This window comes from Protomyctophum bolini (assembly GCF_963924005.1).
Source record: "Protomyctophum bolini genome assembly, chromosome: 20".
Taxonomy (NCBI): Eukaryota; Metazoa; Chordata; class Actinopteri; order Myctophiformes; family Myctophidae; genus Protomyctophum; species Protomyctophum bolini.
This window is the reverse complement of record NC_137881.1, coordinates 18,371,396-18,396,684: the sequence shown is the minus strand read 5'-3', so window position 1 is coordinate 18,396,684 and position 25,289 is coordinate 18,371,396. Positions and strand designations below refer to the sequence as shown.

Genomic DNA, 25,289 nt, shown 5'->3' with positions numbered 1-25,289 from the left:
TGCAAGTTTGTAAATCAGTTATTTTTATTGTGCAACACAGCGCAACCAAGTATACAGTAAATCAGACTTGAGATGGTGCATGCATCCAGGGCATATACGGCAGAACTTCCAAATGTACTTCTCCGGAAACTGTCTTTTTCGACCAATCCAAACAGTTCTGCTCAACATCAACATAACTTCTTGAGCGTTACTTCCGCCCTAGACCCTTCCAGCCGTTCTCACCAAGCGTATATAGAAATTATATGTATTTTCAGTGTTTCAAATATAGTCAACTGACTCAACACACCGTTGAAATACACAATCGGCCGTTTCAAAGAGAGCGTCTGAGTGAAGCGACTCCCCTTAATGCGGCTCTGATGTACAACTCCACGGCTCCGGTCTCGCTCACTTCTTGACAGCCTGTCCTCTCGCTTTCTTTTTCTCCACCGCCACCTCTTAACTCCCCCCTCCGTCCCCCACCGTCGTCCTCCCAGGGAGATGAAGCGCGAGAGGGAGCGCAATGACCTGTGGCGAGGCCTGGAGGAGCACCGCGAGCGGCAGCTCCAGATGCTCGCCGAGGCTGCCCGGAACCAGCGGAACCTCCAGGAGCGGGGTGGTGGTGGCGGCGAGCGGGGGGGGGACCCCCCGACCCCCTCGTCCCCGCAGGCGGGGCACGGCGACCAGCCGGACACCGAGCCTGGCGTGGCGGCCTCCTCATCCGGAGATGGGGGGGGGGAGAGTGCCAGTTAGAGCCCGGCGCCCGTTGGAGCACAGAAGGAGCGAGGGGGATTATTAGACAAGTGGTGGGGGAGGGAGGGGGGGACGTAATGTCGTAGATGGATAAGGGTACGTCTGGGCGGAACACAGTGATGATCAGGGTGAAAACAAACAAAAAACCAGAATGAAACAAACCCCCTTTTAAATAATCCGTTGTGTCAGTGAAGGGTTGATTTATACGTACTTGGTTGTGCGCCCTGTGTCGCACTGCACCGCCAGTATGTAGCAGATCTTCACGCTCACCAAGCTGGTAGATCTGCTATATCTTGCCGTGCGACACGACTCGTCAACGCAGTGTAAATTAGGCATGGTAGGCAGGTAACAACGGCCTCTGTGAAACTATGTACAGCCTTGCTGTCTTTACCCCTGACAGTCAGGAAGGGAACTGGGAGAAACTGGGTCTTTTTCTTTTTTTCCCCCTTTTTCTTTCCTTGTACATCCATCAGATCAAAACATTGGATATCATTCAAAAGTGCAGACGGCATTTCTTATTTATTTATTTTCAAAAAGTCTGTTTTCTGGGGAACCTCCGATGTTGCTGAGGCTAGAAGGTAAACATCAGGTCTCTTATCATGAGTTAGCATGCAACCCGTTGATGCCTGAGCATTTGCACTTTTGATTGCTATTCCTCTTTTGGTCGGAAACACTGATTTGCAAACAGAAAAGACCCCCCAACCAGTTTCACACAACTGTCCAAAAAAGTATCGCTGCATTTACACATACCTTTACACACACACACACACACACACACACACACACACACAGAGAGCATATCACTGTAGGGAAACAGGCAGGCACAGAATAATACACACATTGTACATAGACATGGGTACATTTAGCTATATGTTGAGAGATACAGACAGACACAAATAGCTACTGGCACAAATGCTGGTCATTCCTTGTAACAATCTACAAACAACTAATTTAACGTACCAAAAATCATGCAACGCACACCATATGTGTACACCCTTTTAATTCTATTTAGTTCCAAAGCTAATCCGGACACATGCGCACACAGATGATCCGCACACTCCCCTCTTCCTGTTCATCCATGATGCAGTTCTAATGGAACCTCAGAACTCCTCCCCCTTCGCCGTGAGGTTCCATCCCAAGGATATGATCCGATATTGGCCCTAAAGGTTAACCAAACCAGTGACAAAGAAGACAATGCTAGTGATAACGTTCCTTCTTCTTACTTGTTACTCTACTACTACTACTACTACTACTACTCAACTCTTATAAGTACTACTGATGATGATGATTATGATGATGATGATGTTTTTTATAGCCCATATATATAGATTATCACCCAGGCATTCCTCATTGCCTGGGGAATGCCATCCAACCTGATTACCAAAAGGCAGTGATGAATGGCTGGAAGATAGTTTGTTTATCACATACCCTGAGCCTTATTTTGTCCACAAAGGCAAGGATAAAATAACAGTTGATCAACACAGCATGGTGGCCATCTTTGACACCCTGACTTCCTTAACTGCAGCATCAAGGTCACTGAGTGACAGTGCAGCACGTGATGACACCACATTAGCCTGCACCGACAAAGCTGCCGTCGTATAAGCCCTATAGGGCTGATATTAGTTATCATCAGTCTGTCCTTTTGCCACTTTCCACTCCCAGGACGAGTAAATTCTGGGTATGTGATATACAGTATATACATACGTATACATTTGTCTCTGGATATTTCTGTAGTGTCTATTGGGAAGAAGAGAAAAAAAACACTAAAGTGTAGCAGAAACCTCAGAGGGGAAGTCTGCCCCAGTGTCTCAATTTACACGTCATGGTGCTTGTATGAGGAGACTATAATGATCAAATCCAGGGTTAAATCCCCTTTAACAGACCTTGTAGGGAGGAATGGAACTGGATTTTTTGTCGCTCTTTTTTCGGATATTTGTGGTGCGGTTGGTGTAATGTAATGGGGTGTTGCAGTAGAACGAAAGAACATCTAACATACTACCTTGTTTTAGGCTGATGTTTTAGTGAACTTAGATGAATACTAGTATGTCGGTGTAAAAAAATGTTTTATTCTGTGTTTAGAACAAATCGCAGACATGCCCCATTCAACCCTGTGTAACATTTGGTTTGAAGTTTTGCAATCGAGAAACGAGCTGAAAACCTTTTCAGACCCAGAGAAAGAGCGGCAAACCCTATACCTAACATGGATGCCACTGTTAACAAGAATGAATTGCACCACAAGTGTTTGGAAAGCCAAAAGACAAACACAGAAATCCAGTTTGATTTCCAAACCTTGGAGCATCTATATTCCTCTTGAGCTCAGCAGACTAATAGTGCTGCTACGCGGGAGCGACAATAACTTTGTTTTCAATGTGAACACAACAAACATCTGTTTATTCTTGTCTGACCATTACAATGGACGATTGGGATGTAGAAGGGGGGGGGGACAAAAAAAAAAAACTTATTTTAGCAATATTTTCATTCTTTCAGGATATGTGTGTTCTCTCTTTGTTTGACTCCAGTTGAGCTCTATGTCCTTGATATTCACATTGTCTTAAAGGTACTATACGTGTAAATTCATTTGATGAAAATGATTATGTTTTTGTATTTAAGTTTTTTTTTTCTCCTTGTTTTTTGTATTATCTTGCTCATTTTGTGTAAACTGATACTGATGCTATTTATTTTCTATTTGATCAGGAATTGGTACTTTATTTGACGATAATGGTCAGGCTGTGTGAGCGGGTGCGGCATGCGTGTGTGCGTGTGTGTGTGTGTGTGTGTGTGTGTGCTTGCGTGTCCAGGATGAACAAGAGATTTGTATGGATAGTGACTAAGGAGGAGAGGACAATTCTTTCTCTCTTTGCTTATTATTTCTCTCTCTCCTTCTCTCCAAACAGGGTTTGAATCTGAATGTAACTTAACTTTTGATTGATTGTTGCATTTATGCTCAAGACACTGAGCTAAGCTTGTTGCTTGGTAGTTTAGTAACCAAATGTTCAGAACCCTTCAAACCAGCAGTTGTTTTATATTTTATATTATTTTAAATGTTCTCTTAAGAACATGGTCTAAAGTGAAGAGTTGCTGAGATCCCCTAAAACAAGTAGTAGTCTAACCCAAAATACATGTTTAGTGAATAGCATATCACATCAAACCATAAACTGAGTCTATAAAAAGTTGGCTGTGTCCTTTTCACAGTATTTTGGACCAATAGGGGTTCCTTCTCCAGATAAATTATTTGTTTGGTAACCGAGTACTGAGTTTGTCAACATGTTCCAAAATGTATAATCTAAATCCATCTGACTGGTAATCCAGGCAGACGAGAATTAAACAATCTAAAGTATTCGATTGGACTCCCAAACCGTTTTCATTCAGGATCATTTCAGAAGAAAAGGAGGGCTTAATTTGTGATTTATTTTTGCTAGTTTACACACCGGTGACACCGCACCTCTTGATTGTCATTGTCAGTCGACCTGGGAGAAGAAAATAAAATAACCCCCCCTCCTCAACACTTGCTATTCTACATAAATGGCCGTTCTGGAATTCTGTGATCTGGAGTCCCAGAATCCATTCTAGAATTCACTCCAGAACATTGCAGAAGGAGAATGAAGAGAGATAGAGAGAGAGATGGAGAGAGTGTGTTCATGCAGAGATGTTGAATCGACAACTTATTGTACACAGCTTTTATTCTGTGGTACTGGTCTTGTCCAGACCGGACCATTATATGGAGCATTTGCATCTCTCTTGACAGAGGAAGTGTACAGTGATGAGTAATGACTCGAGTGAAAGTAGCCCTTAATAACAACCAAACCCATCAGTCTTAATGAAAGGAGGGATGAGAGGAAAGAGGAAACGGTTGTGAGAAAGAAATACAAAGTAGAACTTGGGAAAGGAGAGAATGGCAATAAGTCAGAGCAACATTAGCGGGATGGAGAATATAATTTTAACTACAACCGCATTTCGTAGCAATTTCACTGAATCTCTAGATTTGCACTGGCTGCCCATGATGGTCTGTGTTTGTCATATTGAAGGAAAACCTATAGAGATAATGATGATGATGACGAGAAAGACGGTGATGGAGATGATGTATATTTTGGGGACCAACACAGCTGTGTGTGTGTGTGTGTATGGGTGGGGGGGGGGGGGTGTTGAATGTAGAATGGATTACTGCTGTATGTAACATTACAGGATATGGGGAGGGCGGGGGGTGGGGGGGTAGAATGAAGGGAAAAGTACCCTATGTGCTAGAAATGAAACTTCACTTTGAGAAAACACTTGGGGTGTCTGAGTGCTGTTTTTTATTTATGTGTGTCTTAATCTCTGCTGTTTCGTGTCGTCAGGGACTGGATGTTGTATTTTGATTTCAATTCAACAAATCCATAATCAATCTTGGTAATTTAATCTCTTGGTCCATAAGCATGCCTGCCTTGTGCAACAATGCCTTGCACAGAAACATGGTGAGTTTCTTACATTTTTGACAGCTTTGGATGGCCATTAACACATTACAGTGCAGCGTACCCTTGTATTCTCTTCAGAGCACAATTTAACACTTAAAATCATAAAACGTGTCAATGATTATTCTTTTTAAGATACCAGAAATAGGTCTGTGTGTGTGTGTGTGTGTGTGTGTGTGTGTGTGTGTGTGTGTGTGTGTGTGTATGTGTGTGTGTGCGCGCGCGCGCTATATATACACGCACAGGCTGCTCTTACCAATACCCAATACCGTATCAGCATAGCTATACATTTGAGACACACGCACACACACACGCGCAGAGAGACAGAGATACAGTCAGACGAGGTTAAGACAATATTGACAAGCATCTGTATTTTCCAGGGAGTCGCCATTATTTCTGGCTTCATGGGGACTCTAATGGCATTTCATTATAATTGCTATGATGTCAGACAGTCCGTCCGCCCTAATGGCTTTCTAAAAACAACAACAAGGACAGATTGGTTCCATTCCCTGATTGTTGTGCGGGACATCTACTCTACTGCTGGAAGCTACACACACACTGCAGTGAGACAGAGAGAGAACAGAGGATTTGAAACTGCTGAAAACTCCTTGACAGCTGAAACAAAAGGTAGGATCATCATACATTATTGAACATTTCCGCCTAAAGGTATATCTCGTTAAGCTAGTATGAATTTCTGCCAAATCTAGGTTATATTAAACACGTATTGTTTTCTCAAACGTTATTGCCTGCATTGCTTATTTTACTAACATGATATCAACGTTGTTTTGGCAATGTTAGTTATTTTGTACGGTGTTATAAATATAATAACTTTTTTCTTGCGCGTGTTGACTTGCGGTGCCAAATTACCAATGATCAGGTGAAGCGGACGAACATTTCTTTAAATGAACAGCCTACGTTTAATAGTCATAGCCACGTAGTGTAAAATAGACTTTTGATGACCTATTGCAATAGTTAACTTAAAAACACTGTCTCTCTAAAAACAATGAAAATAGCTTGATGAATTCTTGTAAGTTGTTGAATAGTGCACTATCCTCAGTTCTGAGCCCTCTCATCATTACGCATCATGTACCCACGGCAATGCAGTAGCCATAACGGCCATTAGAGGGCAGGGCACTGAAGAAAACGAAATCTATTCCAGAATACATTATGTATACCGGTATATCTCCTGGCCAAATGTATTGGCTGCATTCACATTAAGCATATTTTTGAACTAAAGCTCACGCAGTTATGAAGATATTTCACGAGTTACATAATATGTTGCCTATATAGGAATGGTAGTTGGCTATGAGTAGTTTTAGGCTGCCCTTATAAGGAGAGTAGGATGTTTACTTTACTTTTGTCTGTTTCTCTCCATCTCTGTTTAATCTCTGCCTCTCTCTCCTCCAGGATGCATTTCTGCTCCCACTGTCTCTCACTCCTGTTTCTCCTGGTTGTCGGGACAGCTGTGTTATGTGTGGCGGTGACTACAACAACGACAACGACGACGAGCCTTCACGGCTTCAGAGGCTGCGCGGTGCGAGAGTTCTCCTTCATGGCTCAGAAGCCTGGCTGCAGGGGACAGAAGGTGACCACAGAGGCTTGCTGGGGTCGCTGCCACACCTGGGAGGTATAAACACTTATCATTGAGTCTCACTTAAAGTCTGTCGCATGTCAAGGATCCCCAAATTGATATCTATTTGGCCTTGCCTTAAATTGTTCCTCATTTCTTTTTGCTGGGAGCCCCCTGGAACCCCTCAATTAAGGACCCCTGGCGATCCCCAAACCCCACTTTGAGAACCACTGCTGTAACTCACATTCAGGCTTGGGACCATGACAATTTGAGTCCCGTCGGAAATGTATAGTCTGGGGGGAAATAGCAGACCCTAGTACCCACCAGAGTGTAGAGTAGGAGAGTAGCGACACGCTTTGATCTCACCGCAAAGCAGGGCTTTGGGCACTATGGGCTATAGTTCCAAACATCGCTCCTATGGCTGGAACTATCCCATTGAGCACTTCCACATTCGTTACAATGGGATTCAACGCTATAGTGTTGCCACTGTCTCTCTTAATATATTACTCTGGTACCCACTACCTGAATGGAATTGTAAGAGAGTGGCGACACTAGCGTTGACTCCCATTGTAACAATGGAATGCAGAAGTGCTCATTCTATCTCGATGGGATAGTTCCAATGTTTGGAACTATAGCCCATAGGCACCCTCTTTGCGGCGAGATCAAAGCGTGTTGCCACTCTCTTACTATTCCACTTACTCAGCCTAGTAGTACCATTTAGGAGCCCTTGAGCAGAGCACCAAGGCAATAAGGAGCTGTTCAGGTTGTGCTCCTCCCTGACTGAAGGAATAGTTCACCCAAGACATGACTTTATTTCTATTCTTTACTCACCCCTTGATGTCTTGAATACGAGGACATTTTTTCAAGTGTTTAGAGCTATGACTGTTTAGACTTAGAGCTATGCCGCTTGGTTAAAAGTACTGTGTTATGTTGAAGAAAAAACGTTATTATTTACTTCTGGAAGTTCCGGTTGAAGCCGAGATATGCACGAGCAAAGAATGAAAAATGTTATTTTAACCAATCTGTATAGTATGTTAATATAATTTGGCTTCCTTTTCCTGATTTATGGGTCAAAGTAGGACCTTTTTTACCCTACTTTGCCATATATACTACAGGGCCATGCAAAAAAGTAGGCTACAAGCTGCTCAAAAACATTTATCTGCTATTTTATAGCATCTCCACTTTCTCTCACCGCGTACCACGTACCTGTAGTGCCCCCATTTGAGAACCACAGATGTTGCATATCCTTCTGCTTTTATTGTGAAAGGTACTTTTTATCCCTTAAAAATGTACTTGTTTCTATTCACGCACGCACGCACGCTGTATACCACCCTCATTCATGTGTGTACTACTTGGTGTGTTCCACAGAGGCCTGTGCCGGACCCTCCCTACATCCACCGTCACCACCGCGTGTGCACGTACAGCCGCGCGCGCCAAATGACCGTGCGCCTGGCAGGCTGCCAGCCCGACGTCTCGCCACTGTACCACTACCCCATGGCACTGCACTGCCACTGTGCCGTCTGCTCCACACAAGACACAGAGTGTGAGACTTTCTGACGGCACTTTTGTTTGTTAAGAAGATGTACTGTGGTGCCAAGAATCTTCCATCTCTAATAAAATGGCGATAATATGCTAAGACTACGAATACAAAATGAAACACTGGCTTTTATAGAGTGTGATGATCTTTTCTGTGTGAGTGTGCGTCAATCACTTGAACCCTATTATCGACCTGGGGTTTATTGGAGATCTGCAGTACATTTTGTACTTCAAAGGGGTTATATAAGATTTTTGGACTTAAAGCTGGATGAAATACTTGCCGTTAATATAGTGATTGCAAAGGTATTGATTGATTTCCTGAGTCCCGTCGGCTGTCATGCTCTGGTCTGGTTTTGGTGAATATTAAGTAGTGTATGGTCATTTGGTGACAGGAACTGGGGGCCACTCATCTAACTATAAATGTGCCACGTCTCTGTCTGCGTGCGTGTCTGTAATCCACGTAACTCGAGAACCGGTTGCCCCACCGACCTCACATTCGACACACGCGTTCCACACCCCCGCAGGGAGTGCAGTGCCCGTTATCGAGTCGGTCGGACCCACGGTTCTCCAGAACCACCACAAAAGGCTCTGGTCAGACTGGGCCAGTGGGCCTAATGGCCCCAAAGTCCCCTTACCTGTGCAATTTACAGCCTCTGCCTCAGCCAATTGATTGCCATGGCAACCCCACACCTGCAAATTGATTACTTAACCACTCCACTTTTCACAGTCAGTTTGCACTCTTCAGACACAGGCAGACTGGTACATATTAGGTTCCCAAGTTGCATCGCTCTCAAGTAGTTGCATCGCTCTCAAGTAGGCCGGTGGCAGACGGGCACGTACAAGTCTAGTTAAAAATAAATGAACCCACAAAACTAGCGTCATTTGTATTGTTGATCTATTTTTACCATATAGAGCAACTTTGGTTAAACTTTGACCCCCTTGTCACATCATGGAATTATGGTTTAGTGCTGCTGCTGGAGTAGTGATGCTGGACACAACAAATAGCTCCAAATGACACAAGGGTCAAAGTTGAACAAAGGTTGCTCTGGTAGAAATTAGGTCAACGATACAAATGACGCTAGTTTTGTGGGTTAATGTATTTTTACATGACCGGAACTACTTATTATTCACCAGACCAGAGCTGAGACTGGGAGGTCGGGGTTCGATCCCCGGTCCGGGTCATACCAAAGACTCAGTGCCTCCCTGCTTGGCACTCAGAATCAAGGGTTGGATTGGCGACGACATACTAGTCATGTCCAGGGGGTGTACTTGTACATCAAGCTGAAACAAGCTGAAACAGGAGATAGGCTCCTGAGTCCTGCCCATATGGGCCTCATCATGGCTCAGCAAGGCTCACACTTACTACACTACTACTACCCCGGGAGAGATGAGGCTGGCAAGACTGCTCTGGCTTTCCTGCCAGAGCTCCTCTCTAACGCCGGGGCTCCACTGGACGCGTGCGTGCGTCAAAAAACGAACCAGGTCAATTTTAAAGCAACGCATCGTAGGCAGTGGAGCCACCCTTCATTGATTAAAAAGGGAACATTCCCTGGCGGTGACGGAGACGCAACACTGACGTGCCCGGTGGAGCCCCGGCGTAACATGTAGGATGCTGCCACAATGGAGACAGACAAACATTGGTTGTCTAGATTGAAGGAAGGAAGAAAAAAGTTAATGAATAATTACCGGTAAATGTTCTCATCAACTCCATACAGATCATTTGGTAGGATTCCTCGGTTTACATGATCAGAGCATTGGTTAATCCAATCATGTTGTCCCCCTTAGTTACTAGTACTATAAACTGGCCTATTACTTTCTGTATTACCTGAACAAATATTCTATTGTTACAAACATTCCTCCAAAGGCAATTAATGGACATTGTAACTGGCTGAAACAATAGTTCATATTCCATGCTTTGTGCTGTGCAGGTCAAGCGGTGGCAGGGTGAGCATCTCTTCTAGTTGTTTCCAGGCTTAACCAGAGGAAACACATGATGAACTTGTTCAGTATTATTTGCAACGCTCATTTCAATTACAGCATTCCATCAAACATTATAATTTTCTGAGTGTGCCACGCAGGGAAGCGGCTGTTTAAAAATGTTATTATTTTTCTTCAGGCTTATTTTTGACTCAGGAAGTAGACACTAGGCAAATCGACCAATGACAAAGCTTCTATAGGAAAATCTTTGAATGCAGATTGCGGCCCCTAGATGTGTCACAGAGACTTTGTGAGTGTGTACTCATTGCTGGCTGTCTGAAAATAATGATCATACAAGGTCATACAAGCAGAACCGATTACAAGCCTGCAATGCTTTTCTCTGTGCGGGATACTTGGGTTTGTGTTTGGTCTTTGCTTTCAGGTTGAACCAAGTATGAGCAACACAGTCAGTGTTTGGAAAAAAGCAGTCAAAGTTTACATGGTTTTATACAATAACGATTTATTCAAAATTGGTACAGTACAGTGCATTCGTTCTCCTTGTCCATGTCAACGTCACCACCATTCTCTTTTCTCTAGATATTTACAGAAATGTCCTATGTTCAAATTCATAAATATAAATAAAGCTTTGTACATTCGTTAGTGTCTGATTTATGTTTAGTGGTTAAATGTACATGCAGTTTTCCAGTCTCAAGTTCATTCAAGTGGCATATTCAAATTACATTAATGATGGCAAAAACCCTAATTTATGCTCCATCGCAGTGTTGTTTTTGGCAGCAAATCTTTTGTATACAGTTTTCAGTTTTAGTCATAGTGCCTTGAATAGTTTTCATTTAGTTTTAGTCACCTGCAATGCTGGAATGTGTTAGTGTTAGTCTAGTTTTAGACTAACACATGTACAAGCTCACAACGCGTCGCAGCGTGACGTGTTGTGAGCTTGCAGATCAGCTATTTTCAGCATGCAACCAAGTGTAAAATTACTTATACTGGATCTCTCGTCCACTAGTCCCTTCCTAACATTTTAGTCTAGTTTCTATCTGTTGATGAAATTGTCAATACATTTAGCTTAGTTTTAGTCATAATAGCTGCAGTTTTCATTTAGTTTTCGTCAGTGAAAAAAGGTAGTAGACGAAAAAATGTCGTCTTCGTTTTAGTCGACAAAAACAACACTGCTCCATCGTATAGTCACATGAGACTTATGACCGTATAGGTTGGCTAGTTTCGGCACGACACGTCGTACGACAAAGTGTAAATCGGGCTTATGTTGGACAATAATTGTAAGAATTCATGTCAATAACATTGTTCACAGGGGGAACTCCACTTCAACATGTATGTATGAGCCAAAACCTATAGTTTCAACTATCAACCTTCTCACCCACTTGCAGTAAAACCATTATCTGTATGCATTTTCTTTTTACATAAATGAAACTAAATCGTGTTTTCTGTTGTATTGAAGGAATGTCACCCCACCCAGAGTTTTCATTCTGTTTTAATAAATGCCATAATTGTGCATTTCAGTGCAGTGTTTTCGTTCTTCTCCTCTCCAACAAGCCTACTGTTTACTCTTTAATCAAAAAGATTTTAAATAACACACTGGGCCTGTTGTAGGAGTGCTAAATACTTTTTCATTTTAAATAAATACAATTTTCAAAAAGGTTCAGAAAAGAAAAAGTTCCCTCATGTCTGCAAAAAAAGAGTTTGAAGCATTAACCACATGAACCCTAGTGTCTCTATTCTGGACATGTCATAACAGGTGAAAATAGCTGATCTACAGTACAAGCTCACAACACAAGGCATTGTGAAAGGTTGAAAGGTGATTGTCTCTTGTTGTGAAGTCAACTTGGAGAAATGGAGAGCAAAGGGTTAAATCTGGACTGACAATCATTGCCACTGACACTCAGCTGATTGTCACTCACTCACTCCCCAATTGCCTCACTAATCAGCATCAGTGCATTCACTGCACCTGAGAGTAGGGCGTTGGCCAAACACAGGAAGAGAGGAGGAATCCTACACAAACACACAAACCTCCATGAGAAACAGCAGTGAGCATCCAAACAGGAGCAACACACACTGAGCAGAACGGTGCAGTCATATAAATGCTGGAGAGACAGCCGGTGAGAGAACTGTATATTTGTGAGAGATCATGCCAGTTGCATGCCAGTTCATGGACACTTGTTATTGTTTGTTGTTGTTCTTTAGGGCTGTTCTTTATTAGTTATTTATCGATTACTCAAATAATTGAGAAGCAGGTTTTTATATATCGAATATTATCAATTAATCCATTAAGCATGAGTTATTTAATATTTCTGTGCATAACAGTGTCATGCGAAAAAAGATAATAGACCTACCAGTAAGTCGCCTAAGGGAGAGAAGCGACCTCGCCCTTTTTGGGGTTTGATGAGGGCTGGGCCTTAACTTTTGGGCCTGTTGAGAACTCTAGTTTTCGCCAGGGCGTGGCTGCACTAATAACTTTGGGGCAGGCCCGTCTACAGTTTGAATGGACAGGTATCGGTCAAAAGGGAGACATCAAAGAGGAAGGATGGATGGTGAAGGATCAACATATGGAATGTCAGAATAGGTTCTGACATATATCCATATATGGAGATCTAAGGGTTTGAGGTCAGATGTAGAGTTGCTGGCCAATGTTGATGACATCAGGGTACTCCATATATGGGCTTAATTACGACAGCAGATCGCATTTACTATGACATCAGATGTCATACCTAGCCACCATATATGGGGGCATTTCCATGTATGGGGATTTTGAGTGACACTGACAGGTAGTAGTGTCATAGTAAATGCGACCTTTCGGTCGCAACAAGCTTACTACATGTTGTGAGCACTGAGCTCATAAATACAAAAAGGAAACCTTTCACAAATAATGACATGTCCAAAATGGAGACCAATAATTGTTTTATAATCGATTAAATCGATTCGTTTGATTAATTGTTGCACCCCGAGTCTCTTTGGCGAGGAGCTTTAAAGTGTGGTGATCCTTGGCGTTGTCAGTAGCGTGACTTGCGACACATGTCGCAGCGGCATGCCCTCGCCGTCAGGATCTCCATGTTGTCATGGTGACGTCCTCGAGGACAGTCCAGGCGAACTTTGATCTGGGGGGGAGTGGAGCAAACAATTAGCGGACATGATGAAGCGATTGGAAGCAACAGTACCGTATAGTATAGCGTGAGGTGATACAGTATTACAGCCATCTACCAATCTCTCTCTCATCTATCAATCTGTCCCATATACTCCAGTGGTTCTCAAAGTGGGGTCCGGGACCCGCCAAGAGACCTATAGTGGGGGTTTCCATGCAGGGGCTCCAGCTAAATTAGTTAATGCATTCAAAATCAGTTAAACTTTAACAGGTCCCTGAGACAAAATCTTTTAAGATGGGGGTCCCCAGCCCAATACATATTGGGGGTCCTTGACAGGAAAATGTTTGAGAACCACTGCTAGTCTAATCCATCCATACATCAAGTCACCTAGACATCTTCCCTCCATTCACTTAGCAATTCCTCCAATCCAAAACCTATCCTTTGCTATACATCCCCACTTACTTCCTTCCTTCCTTCCTTCCCTTCCCTCCCTCCCTTAGTTGGTGGTTCCTTCGGCTCACCTTAGCCTCCTTGCTGATGGTGCAGCATCGTGAAGCAGAGGTGATGTTGTGTGTGAAGTTGGATGCCACCAGCACAGAGTACCTGGACGGGAAGGCGCTGGACTCACAGTAGCCCACACAGGCGTAGACCAGGTGGGTGCCCTTACACGTCCCGCGTCGGTCACTACGGATGGTCACGTTGAAGGCTGTAAAGACAAGGAGGGAGGGGGAGAGAGTGAGAGGTTAGTTAGGGAAATAGGGATGAATGAGGATGAGTGCATGTGGTCTGATGTTCTGGTGGTGTTCAAAACTAATTTGTCCGGGAGAGGACATGCAGTTTTTTGTGATTTTTGTGCATTATGTGGTGGAACGACCATTCTCCAGCATAGGCGATGTTATGTTATGTTTGAAGGAAAAAAAATCTTTCCATGTTTGTGATCTTTTTGTGTCTGCCGTCAGACACAAAAAGACACACACAGACACTGTGCGTGCGTGCGTGTGCGGTAACTTACGATAAAGGTGACACCCTGGGGTGTGGCCTTCGTAGCTCCAGCCAATGGGCGAGAAGAGAAGCAGCAATGACATCACTGGTAGGACCAGCAGGCAAACGTGAGAGGCTGTGCACAGGGACATTTGGACAGCAGCCTGGAAGGGACAAATCAGCGCAATCAGTGTTATGAATAAGCTGCTGGATTGAAGTAATCGATGAATTAATTAAAACCACATGAATTAATTAAAAGCCTAATACTTTTCCGTACAATGATTCAATGGATAGCTAATATAGCTGATCTGCTAGTTTTTTTAATATATTTTATTTCAATTCATCTATTTAGATTTTAATCTAATGCCCAAAACTGATATCCATTCCCAAGAGTATACCCCTCCCTTATCTCATAAGGTGAATTCCCACCTTTCAATGTCTTCCTGTACGTGTGTCCCTCAGTTGGGTAACAGCTAATGTGGATAAAAACAATGGCGTCTTTATCATTGCAATCAGGCCGAGTGTGTCAGCTACCTGCTGACACATGTACGCGCGTACGCACGAACGCACAAATGTGAATGTGCAGCCATATAGTCTACCGTACATATACAGGAGATACTAAATGTTACAGTAGTCTCTTTGAATGCTGTTGCTGTGTGGCCTGCATACTGGTTCTCAAAGTGGTGTCTATAGGGACCCCCAGGGGGTTCCCGGGGTCTCCAACAAAATGAGGAACAGTTGAGACACTGAGCCCTATTGCATAGGATGTGACAGACACGTTGTGTGAGTTTGTAATAAGCTATAGTTCTGCTATTTGTTTAACACTTTTGAAATGTTTTGCCTATAATAACATGACAGGTTGTAAGTGGTTAATTTCATCTCATGTGTGAGTGAATATAACAATGACTAGGCCTACTGGTTTCATTCTCTCCACTAAGATCTCATCTTGTCCCTAGTGGCACAAAATCTTTTCAAATGGTGGTCTGTGGCCTAATAATAATATTGATATGGTGATCCGACTGTCCTTGACAGAGCAATGTTTGAGAACCACATTGAAAATTTATGTTTTTGACTCCACCTATAGTATTGGCATGCAAATGTTCATGCATTGCACACATGCATATGATGCACAATTAACATGGCACACATTCACTCATGCCATGAACACATGTGTACACAAAACATACACATTGAGTTGAAGGCACACGTGCGTAAACAATAGTCAAGTTTTCCTGGGAAGTTTGTGATTATTGCCCTCTAAGATGGCAGCTCTTTCCAAATCTGCCTCCCCCTCCCTTCGACCGGAACATTGGGAATTGCCGCGGCAATGGCGGAATGGCCCTGGGGACGCTATTAATGCTGCTAAGGACAAATTAGCCGGTCTCTCAGTGTGTGCCTGAATGCGGGGGCAAATTAACCCCATGTCAGACCAGTCGACGGGGAAATACCAGAGTGTTTCCTCTCATGTGGGGTTTCCATGCCTGAAGCATGGGGTTTGTCATGGAGAGCAAATTGGGATCTGACCCACTGCACCCCCTTCCTTTACATGGGTTTTCTGACGGGAGTGTTAGGGGTGACGTTATAGCACTGCTTGGGAATCACATTCACAAGTTCAACTTACAAAATAGCACTCACAGGCACATAACGTTAAGCGGCAAGCCTGATGTTATACATTGTGTCTCACACCAGAAATAGCAGATGTATTGTACAAGGTACCGGTACAAGCTATTTCCGGTGTGAGACACCAGCACACAACTAACTAACTATATATACACCGGTAACTCATGCATACAAAGCAAACATCAATAATAAATTATGATAAATAAATGATCCTTTCATGTGACAAAGCAGTACAATCATATTTGAGTGCATGAACACCATAATGTGTAATGAATCTGTATAGTGACTGCTGGGGAACAATATGTTGGTCTACTGTATGAACATACTACTGCCAAGATTAATTATAATTATGTTATAAATGTGGCAAAACAAAAAATGGATATAAGAAATGTTGATCCATTGTAGACCACATGCAAATTAATACATAAACAAAATGCAATGCCACCATGCCACCTCCCGAGGCTCTAAACAAGCAAACAACACAAGAAAAGAAGAACGTTCATGCATATCCAATCCCAAACGTTATAGCAGGTGCAGAGCAAGAGTTGAAACAGACTTAAGTGGTCTGTTCAGTATTTCACTCAGCATCTAACTGCTGGGATTGGCTGAGCGTGTTCAACTGTGTTCCAGCACTATAGAATAGGGCCGTGGTTTTCAACCCTTTTCATATCAAGGCCCATTATCATTTAAGCCACGGACCACCATTTGATGAGATTTAGACTTGATGATTACCCAAAACTAAAGAATTTTGTTATCGTTGGATAGGATTTTGTCCACAATTCCGTTCTGTAATTGTGTAGACTTCTTGTAATGTAGATGTTTAATAATTGATTTAACTCTTGGGAGCGTAAAATGAAACAAAATGGACCATAACGGTCGATTTGGTTTCATTTTACACTCTCAAAAGTTAAAGATCTAATAAGGGGTCCATTTGGTTACAAACTATCCATAATTTAGCTGGGGACTACAGTACCTGGAACCCCCTCAAAGACCACTGGTTGAAAATCACTGGAATAGGGCATTCATGATTTCCCCGTCATAGTGCATCAAGAAAGACCAAATATCATGAAATGTAATTATAAAATAAGTCTGTAAGTCTATCTGTATAAGTCTATCCTATAGTCTAACATAATAATTCATGTTTTAATTAGTCCTGCTGTCTACAGTGAAGGCTGTATATCCACTGATTTCAGATTGTTCATACTATTTTGTTATCAGTTGAGTCTTGAGAAAAGGATTTTCAAAATGAAAGCTGGCGTGAAAATATATTAACCAGGTATACCTGTACATGTGTAGAATACTGTTATGAACCAGATGCAAAGTATTCTAAATTAAACCCTTGAGTTGCTTCTTACATCCTATATGTCCAGCTTTGTGTCAGGTGCACAAACTTTGTCCTACACAAACATTAAATTCCCATTGACAATGAATGGACAATTTTACATCATAGTGTAAACACAAACATTGCGTCGCACTAACATTGATACTGTATGTTGTAGGCTTTCAACTCTCAATGTCAGAGAAGTCGGCGATGACTCACTTCACACGTGTGTGATGTTTTTTTACTTACAACCTGGCATCCCTATTTTAGGCATGTCCCAAATGGTAATTTAACATTTAGGGAAAAGCAGATTTACAGGCTCACAACGCACTCAAAATTATGATTCCACAAGATCTCTAAAATCAGGATCAGGTTAAATCTGTTTCATCCAACATTTATACAGTTTATCCCATAAACTATAAAACGGCCCTTTTAAATGACCTTGCAGGGCCTGCCCTATACAACAAGTTGCACATGCACACAAAAGCAGGTCTGTGGAAGACATGGGTCTTACCTGTGGATGCAGGATTCGGAATAGTGCAGATTAGGTCAGTGTCGACGGCCGTAGGGTGCAAGTGCAGCAGGTGTGTGTGAGGTGCGAGTATGTATGTGTGTGAGGGAGTGTGTGTGTTCTGTGCTGCACACAGGGATATAAGTAATGCAGGTAAGAGAGCCAAGGCACTTAAAGCTCAGGTCCCACCCACAATTAGAGAGCTGTGTGTGTGTGTGTGTGTGTGAATGCTTTTTTTCCCCTCCTCGGTTTATCTTGTCTACAGCTCTCTCTCTCTCTCTCTCTCTCTCTCTCTCTCTCTCTCTCTCTCTCTCTCTCCTTGTCTCTGTCTATAATTAACCTGCTCTTACCTATGCAGGTCTCATGTGAAACAGCACTTTTCAAACTCCCTTTTCAAACTCCTTTCTTTTGGTCTCTCTCTCTCTCTCTCTCTCTCTCTCTCTCTCTCTCTCTCTCTCTCTCTCTCTCTCTCTCTCTCTATCTCTATCTGTGTTGTACAATCTCAGCGTCCCTCGCCCTCACATCCTCCTCCTCCTCCCTCTCGGTTTTAAACCTTTAGGGGGGACTACACTACGGTGACACAGAGGAAAAGTGGAGAGGTTTTCCATCAACGCACAACCACAATAGTAAGAAAACACAGGACCTTACCTCACATGCAGAATGGCACGTGTGTGCAGCATACACGCTGGGGCCAAATCACATGCTCACACACACACACACACACACACACACACACACACACACACACACACACACACACACACACACACACACACAGAACATTCTAATGTTTTAACACACACACACACACACACACACACACACACGCTTATGCACACACATGCCCATACACAGGTGTTTGATATCAGAGTGATATTTTTTGTAATAAATCATTGAATAGATGAACTCATTGACTGGCGCGCACACACACACACACACACACACAGTGTGAGTTTTAGAATTGTCTGGGTTTTCCATTTGTGGTTGTATAAGGAAGGGCAGGGTCGGGTCAGTAGATATTGTGGGTTTGGGTCAAGAACATGAGTGCTCGTGAGTGTGCGCGTGAGCGTGTGTTTGTGTGTGAGTGCATGCAAACCTGTGTGTGTGTGTGTGTGTGTGTGTGTGTGTGTGTGTGTGTGTGTGTGTCTGTGTGTGCGTGCGTGCGTGCACGCACGCGGCACATGAAGGGTATATTCCAGGGGAACGCCTGGCTCTGTTTCTCTTCTCTTCTTGTCTTGTCTTGAATGGAAGAAAGTCTCGTTGCCAAGGTCCGAGGGAGCATGGCAACCACTCCTCAAAATTCCAGTTGGTAGGGAATTATTTTAACAGACTATTTAATTTTTGGATAATTTCTTTTTCATTGGTATACACTGCAAAACTGTGAGCATTAATATAACTCGGAGGGTATACAAAATGCAGTAGAAATCAACCAAGCATGACACATATGGAAGGTCACAAGTCTTGCGTCCATGCCTAAATAATCTGTTGTGCCTTTTTATGATCCTTTGCTACCTGTACTGTACCATTGCCTGTTATTGGTACAGCGCAGCATGAGGACCCTCTGCTTTTCCTTTGGGATGCTGGGACTGGCAACCTCCTCTGGGACTGTCAGCATCCTCTGAAATTGACTTGTACTTCTTTAGTTCTGAGCTATGACTGAGCATAACGGAAAGAACCTCCTGTGCTGTTTGTCTGGCTGCACGTACTGTATGTATGCAGTGGAACTTTAATTGACCCAACAATATAAGTATATTTCCATCACATTCCAGTATGTTGAAGTATGCAGACAGACTGGTTAAGGGAACATGCTGGTTGAGGGAACATGCTGGTTAAGGGTGTTCCCTTAACCATGCAGCATGTTCCCTCAACCAGCATGCTGGTTGAGGGAACATGCTGGTTAAGGGAACATGCTGGTTGAGGGAACATGCTGCATGGTTAAGGGAACATGATGGTTAAGGGAACATGCTGGTTAAGGGAACATGCTGGTTAAGGGAACATGCTGTTTGAGGGAACACGCTGGTTAAGGGAACCTGCTGCGGTTAATGGAACATATTGGTTGAGGGAACAGAAGGTTTAGGGAACATTGTTCAGGGAATCACAATAAGGGAAAAGGAGTGAGGGACCATTGGGTTGAGGGAACATACAGTAGGGCTGACCCCTCGACAGTGGTGTCCACTGTTGTACTAAGGACAGATTCAAAGACTAGATTTAATCAGAGGCAGGATCAAAAAATAAACGATCCTTACATGTGTGATCCGGTACACTTACACACACTCTCACTCACAAACTGAAAACACTCTCACTCGCTAAGAAAAACACAATTATCATCTTATGGCCCCTGCCGCCCCTCTACCCCAAACATTCCCCATCCAGTTAAGTCAATGGAAAACGGAATGTATGACATCAGCATCTAAACCCCCCACCTACACACACACACACACACACACACACACACACACACACACACACACACACACACACACACACACACACACACACACACACACACACACACACACACAAATACACACCTATTAGTGTGTTGACTGTAAATGGATGACCACAGTGTGTGTTGCTTAGATTCCATGCCAACGAGAGAGAGAGGGAGAGAGGGAGAGAGAGAGAGAGAGAGAGATTATAAATCTGAATGGACTTCAGCAACTCTGAAAAAGAAACTGAACTTAAACACACACACACACACACACACACACACACACACACACACACACACACAGTGTGTGACTCAGCGGGGTGACTGATGTTTGTATCGCCTGGCGGCCCCATCACTTTCGGTTGCCAAGGAGATTGTGGCATCTTAAATGAGTATAATACCATTAATGTGTCCGCTTCCACTTCTGCCATGTTATTTTAGGAGCTGTGCATGTGTGTGCGTGTGCGCGCGCGTGTGTGCATGTGTGTGTGTCAGTTTGCCTGTATGGGACGTTGATGAGGCATGTAAAATGTGTCATAATAAAATGTGTCCTTTAGAGAATATGTTTTGAAGTCTGTGATCTCTGCACTGTTATGGTTTGTGTGGGCTGTTTAATGTATGTCAGTGGTTTGGCATATAATTAAGCAATAAAATATGAACGAGAGGGAGTTATGCGCACTGTATAATCCCTGGAATATGTGACGCGTTTAAAACCTAAACACCAGTGTGTAATAATGTAATGCCAAATGTTTATTTATGGATATAAAACACACTGGAACACGAGTCACCGCAAACAACTCACGAGAACACCTATAGTGTTCTAATTCTAAACACATATATGAGTATATTTTGATTGTAACACATGTATGTGTTTAAAAAGTGTTTACCGGCGATTAAACATGCATCTTCTGTTTATAATGTAAAGACTGACACGTTTAAAAAGTGTTACAAATATGTGTTCAGAACCTAAACGCTCATAGTGTGTGGTGACTAACCTAACTTCAAAAACCATCAGAGCTGGGCTTTTATTCACCATAACACATGACCTCAAGTATTGTGAAATTAACAATGAGATATAATTTTGATCAAACATTCATTTGCTTGATTAATACATGCTGCTAAGCAACTCCTATCCATAATAAATTATGAATAATAACTAGATATTCTTCAACTGCGTGAGTAGGCCTACAGGATGCGGACATGTGCGGACAAAGCATTCACTTTCAATCATGTATGTTTAAATTGTGCTATTTTTAAATTTCTTATTTCAGCATTTATAAAGCACCTTTCTTGCGCGTGCACGCTCAAGCTTAGAACACTTAACTAATTGAGATTGACAGGAGGAAAGTGGAGTTTCCACAAGGCGCTTTTCAGAGATGCTTCTTTCACACACACACACACACACACACACACACACACACACACACACACACACACACACACACACACACACACACACACACACACAGAATAATACGCTGGGATGTGCTCTCTGCAATACACCTCTACTCTAGAAGTATAACAATCACATAATATGTAACAGTGGTGTCAGTGGTATTCTTATGGAATTTAGAAACTTACCAGGCCTATAGTACGACAAATCACTCAAGACAGTCAGCTCAAAACAAACCATCACGCATTGTGCGCTTGTAGATCTGTTTTTTTAAGAAATGTGGAGAGAGAGAGAGAGAGAGAGAGAGAGAGAGAGATTACAATTACAATTACAATTTTGATGAAAGAATACACCCTGATTAAGTTCAGTAAAATTCACAGCCAACGCACTGCAGTGGAGTGTGACTTCGCCAGGTGGTTGTATTGACAATTGCAATGTGCGCATCAAGGCCTAGCTGCTAAAGTACATTTAAAATGTATTGTGTATGATATTTTGTCGACTAAACCTAAAACATTCCAGGTGACTAAAATGTGACTAAAACTAAATTAAAACTATTGAAGAGACTATGACTATAACTAAAAACACTATCAAAGCTCAGCAAGGACTCAATGTCAGGGTCTGGAATGAACAGTAGACAGTAGACTGACTGAAGAGATGACAAACATTTGATTTGCAAGGGTCCAAGGACAAGGTCATAATCAAGGGTTGGGGCAAAATTACATAATCACTCATGGTGGATGTATAGTGCATAATAAAAAATAATAAAAAATAATCTCATTGCGAGACATATTTATATTCAATTACATTTTATATGCAGTAATTTGCACAAATCTGTGTGAAATGAATGAATGTGGTACGTAGCCTATACTATACTATACTACCTAATTACACAATCAGCTAATGGGACTGCCTTTGAGAACTTTGAGAATGCTTTGTTGAATGGTGCAACATGGAGCCTTCAACCAGCCCAGTAATTAAAATATATAGTACTATAATTGCATTATAGGTAACAAAACAAACTCTTGAAGAGATAGGAAAAAGGAAGGAGGAGGCAGGAAAACGGCTCCTTATAATGAAATACAAGGTGGATGTTGGCAGTGATACCACCTGCAAATACTTATATATTTTCATGCTTGTCTGTCCTTCGCTTGCAAATATGACCATGGAAAGGGTCTGTACATGTACACACACACACACACACACACACACACACACACACACACACACACACACACACACACACACACACAGAGAGAGAGAGACTCTTCCGCTCTCTTTCTCACTGATGTGCTTCTATTATTAAACTTAATCACAGTCGTTATCCCACCTGTCTGCACTAATGTTAGCCAGGGGCAGTAATAAAGACTGGGGGGGGGGGGGGCGGGGGTAATACAGAGGCGAGAGACGATCACATAGAGGTAAATGAATAGAAAGACAAACAGTCAGACTCAGAGACAGAATCACCTTGTCCTCCTGTTGGCTGTGGTGTCTTCCAATGCAAATCAAAATCCTGAGGGTGTGTTTTTTTTACACTTGATGCTTTACTTAGATCGGAGAGAGAGAGACAGGAAACCTAGGGGCAGAGAGAGAGAGAGTACAGACATGTGAGACATGAGAGGATTTAAAGAAACTCGGGGGGAATCCTGGGTTAATGTAACTGAAAATAGATATGAACCCTATTGAGTCTCCTGAGACATCTCAAACCATGCAGATATAATAATATATATAGGCCTATAATGAATTGCATTTTTATAGAGCTTTTCCAAGTGCTCAAAGCGCTTTTACAATGGTTCATTCATTGGGAGGTGAAGTGGCGAACAGTCGACGCCAGCGTCCTCACTTCCCACATTCACACACCAATGGTGGCAAGCTCACACCGACCAACTAATTGGAGGCAATGTAGGGTTCAGTGTCTTGCCCAATGCCCAAGGACATGTGGACAGGAGGAGCCAGGATTCGAACCGCCGACCCAGGGATCATTGGACGGCCTGCTCTACCTCCTGAGCCACAACATTTTACTTTGCAGTCACGCAAATGCGGGTCACTGTAAATCAAATTAGTCAAAGCATATAGGTTTCCGCTTAGCAGAAATGGAAATTCAAAAATATATTTCAAAGATATTTTAAAATATATTTTCATGAATGCAAATGAAGCAACTTCCTGTGAGCTGCTTTTAGCAGGTGTCTCTATAGCATTCGAAGATTACGTAATTGTTTCTCTGGCTTGAGAGACAGAAAAAGGACACTCATGTGCAGTTGGCTCTTGAATGTTCAGGCAGGAAGTTTGCATTTTATACAATTTCATCACTTCCACTGAATTATGTAAACAAGTCCCCCCCCCCTTATTGCAGTACTAAAGTGTATCGTGAACACGTCAATTCCAATTATTCTCAGTTATTGGCTTGTGTGCATGTAAATGTGTGCAGTCTGAGTCTGAACTTTGAGTGTCAAATAGTGGTGTGATATAGCACAGTTGAGTGGGAGACTATAGTCATCATAACGCTCATCTCACAGAGCATTCCTATTGACAGCTTTACATGCATGTATTATAAAACAAACAAACATGAAAGGTGTGAAAAGTCAAATGGAAACCAATGGAGGGACGGAGGGAGAGAGACAACAAAGGCAGCAAACAGAGGGTGAGGGAGGGAATGACATGGAAAGTGGAGGGGAGAGAGAGAAGAAAAAGAGAGAGAAAAGAAAGAAACAGAAATGGAAGGGATTGAAACTGAGAATGGTGGGTGGAGAGAGACAGAGAGAGGATTTGGATCGGATGGGTTTGCCTTGGAGCAGAGTGTATTGTGTCCATTTTAGGTCTCCACTTGTTCCTTTACCCTTTGCAGTCTTTTTTTTTGTTCCCTTCTTTCCAGCACATTTAACACAAAAACACAGCATGCCACTCCAAGGCCAGGCCACATAGATGCACACACACACACACACACACACACACACACACACACACACACACACACACACACACACACACACACACACACACACACACACACACACACACACACACACACACACACACATCATCATCATCATCATGCACACCTGCTGACATTGTGCTACTTGTGCCTGCAAATACGCGTGACAGTGAGGCATGACTTTGTAGAGAATGCACATAGAAGATTTCTCATAAAAAAAGCTTCGTGTGTGTGTGTGTGTGTGTGTGTGTGTGTGTGTGTGAACAAATTCCGTTTATAATTCTGTTTATAATTCTATAAATTCTGTTTATTTTTAGAAATATGGGATGCCGAGATCAGGGGAGGACAAGGGTTAGTCTCTGTGTGAGTGTGAGTGTGCGTGTGTGTGTGTGTGTGTGTGTGTGTGTGCGTGCATGCGTGCATTTTAAATAATCATTCTCGCCTGGCTGGTCTGACTATCAGGGTGATTGAGGTGGCGCCCATTTGGCCCTTGGATGTACGTTCAGTAGATTTCATAACTACAAAATCATTGGAGTGTGCTTGTGAGGAGATGTTTCTGAATGTTTTCTGGATACGCGGCCAGCCTATAATTTAAATAATAGGTGTATTGGCACAGACAGGAGACAAATTAACCACTTTACACACCACAGTATATTCTTTGTTGCGCGGGCACCCCCAGGGTTCTATACTAGGTCTGCTAGTATTTCCCTCTACACCAAATCTCTTTAGCCATACATCTGCTATGTTCACCAAATCTTCGCCCCCGAGTAGAGCAGCTAGGGTTCAAGTT

General features: G+C 42.7%; 3 protein-coding genes across 3 annotated transcripts in view; 2 read left to right on the top strand and 1 right to left on the bottom strand.

The window, feature by feature from the left end:
* ppp2r5b (protein phosphatase 2, regulatory subunit B', beta) overlaps positions 1–729 on the top strand; it is a gene marked incomplete at both ends in the record, with an annotated part of 56,036 nt that extends 55,307 nt beyond the window's left edge. Inside the window, one exon of the mRNA XM_080792244.1 lies at positions 474–729. Coding sequence (XP_080648370.1) covers positions 474–729 — 256 coding nt within the window. The remainder of the gene's footprint in view (positions 1–473) is intronic.
* A 4,938-nt stretch (positions 730–5,667) lies between these two features.
* On the top strand, positions 5,668–8,304 carry LOC308335816 (glycoprotein hormone beta-5-like; the record flags this gene model as incomplete). The annotated part of the gene is made up of 3 exons (XM_080793032.1): positions 5,668–5,804; positions 6,585–6,804; positions 8,116–8,304. The coding sequence occupies exons 2-3, from the start codon at positions 6,586–6,588 to the stop codon at positions 8,302–8,304; spliced, it is 408 nt and encodes a 135-aa protein (XP_080649158.1). The 5' UTR covers positions 5,668–5,804; position 6,585.
* A 4,919-nt stretch (positions 8,305–13,223) lies between these two features.
* On the bottom strand, positions 13,224–14,446 carry gpha2 (glycoprotein hormone subunit alpha 2; the record flags this gene model as incomplete). Its single annotated transcript, XM_080792391.1, has 3 exons — positions 13,224–13,328; positions 13,835–14,019; positions 14,326–14,446. 3 exons carry the CDS (start codon positions 14,444–14,446, stop codon positions 13,224–13,226), a joined length of 411 nt encoding a protein of 136 aa, XP_080648517.1.
* Positions 14,447–25,289: the final 10,843 nt, after the last annotated feature.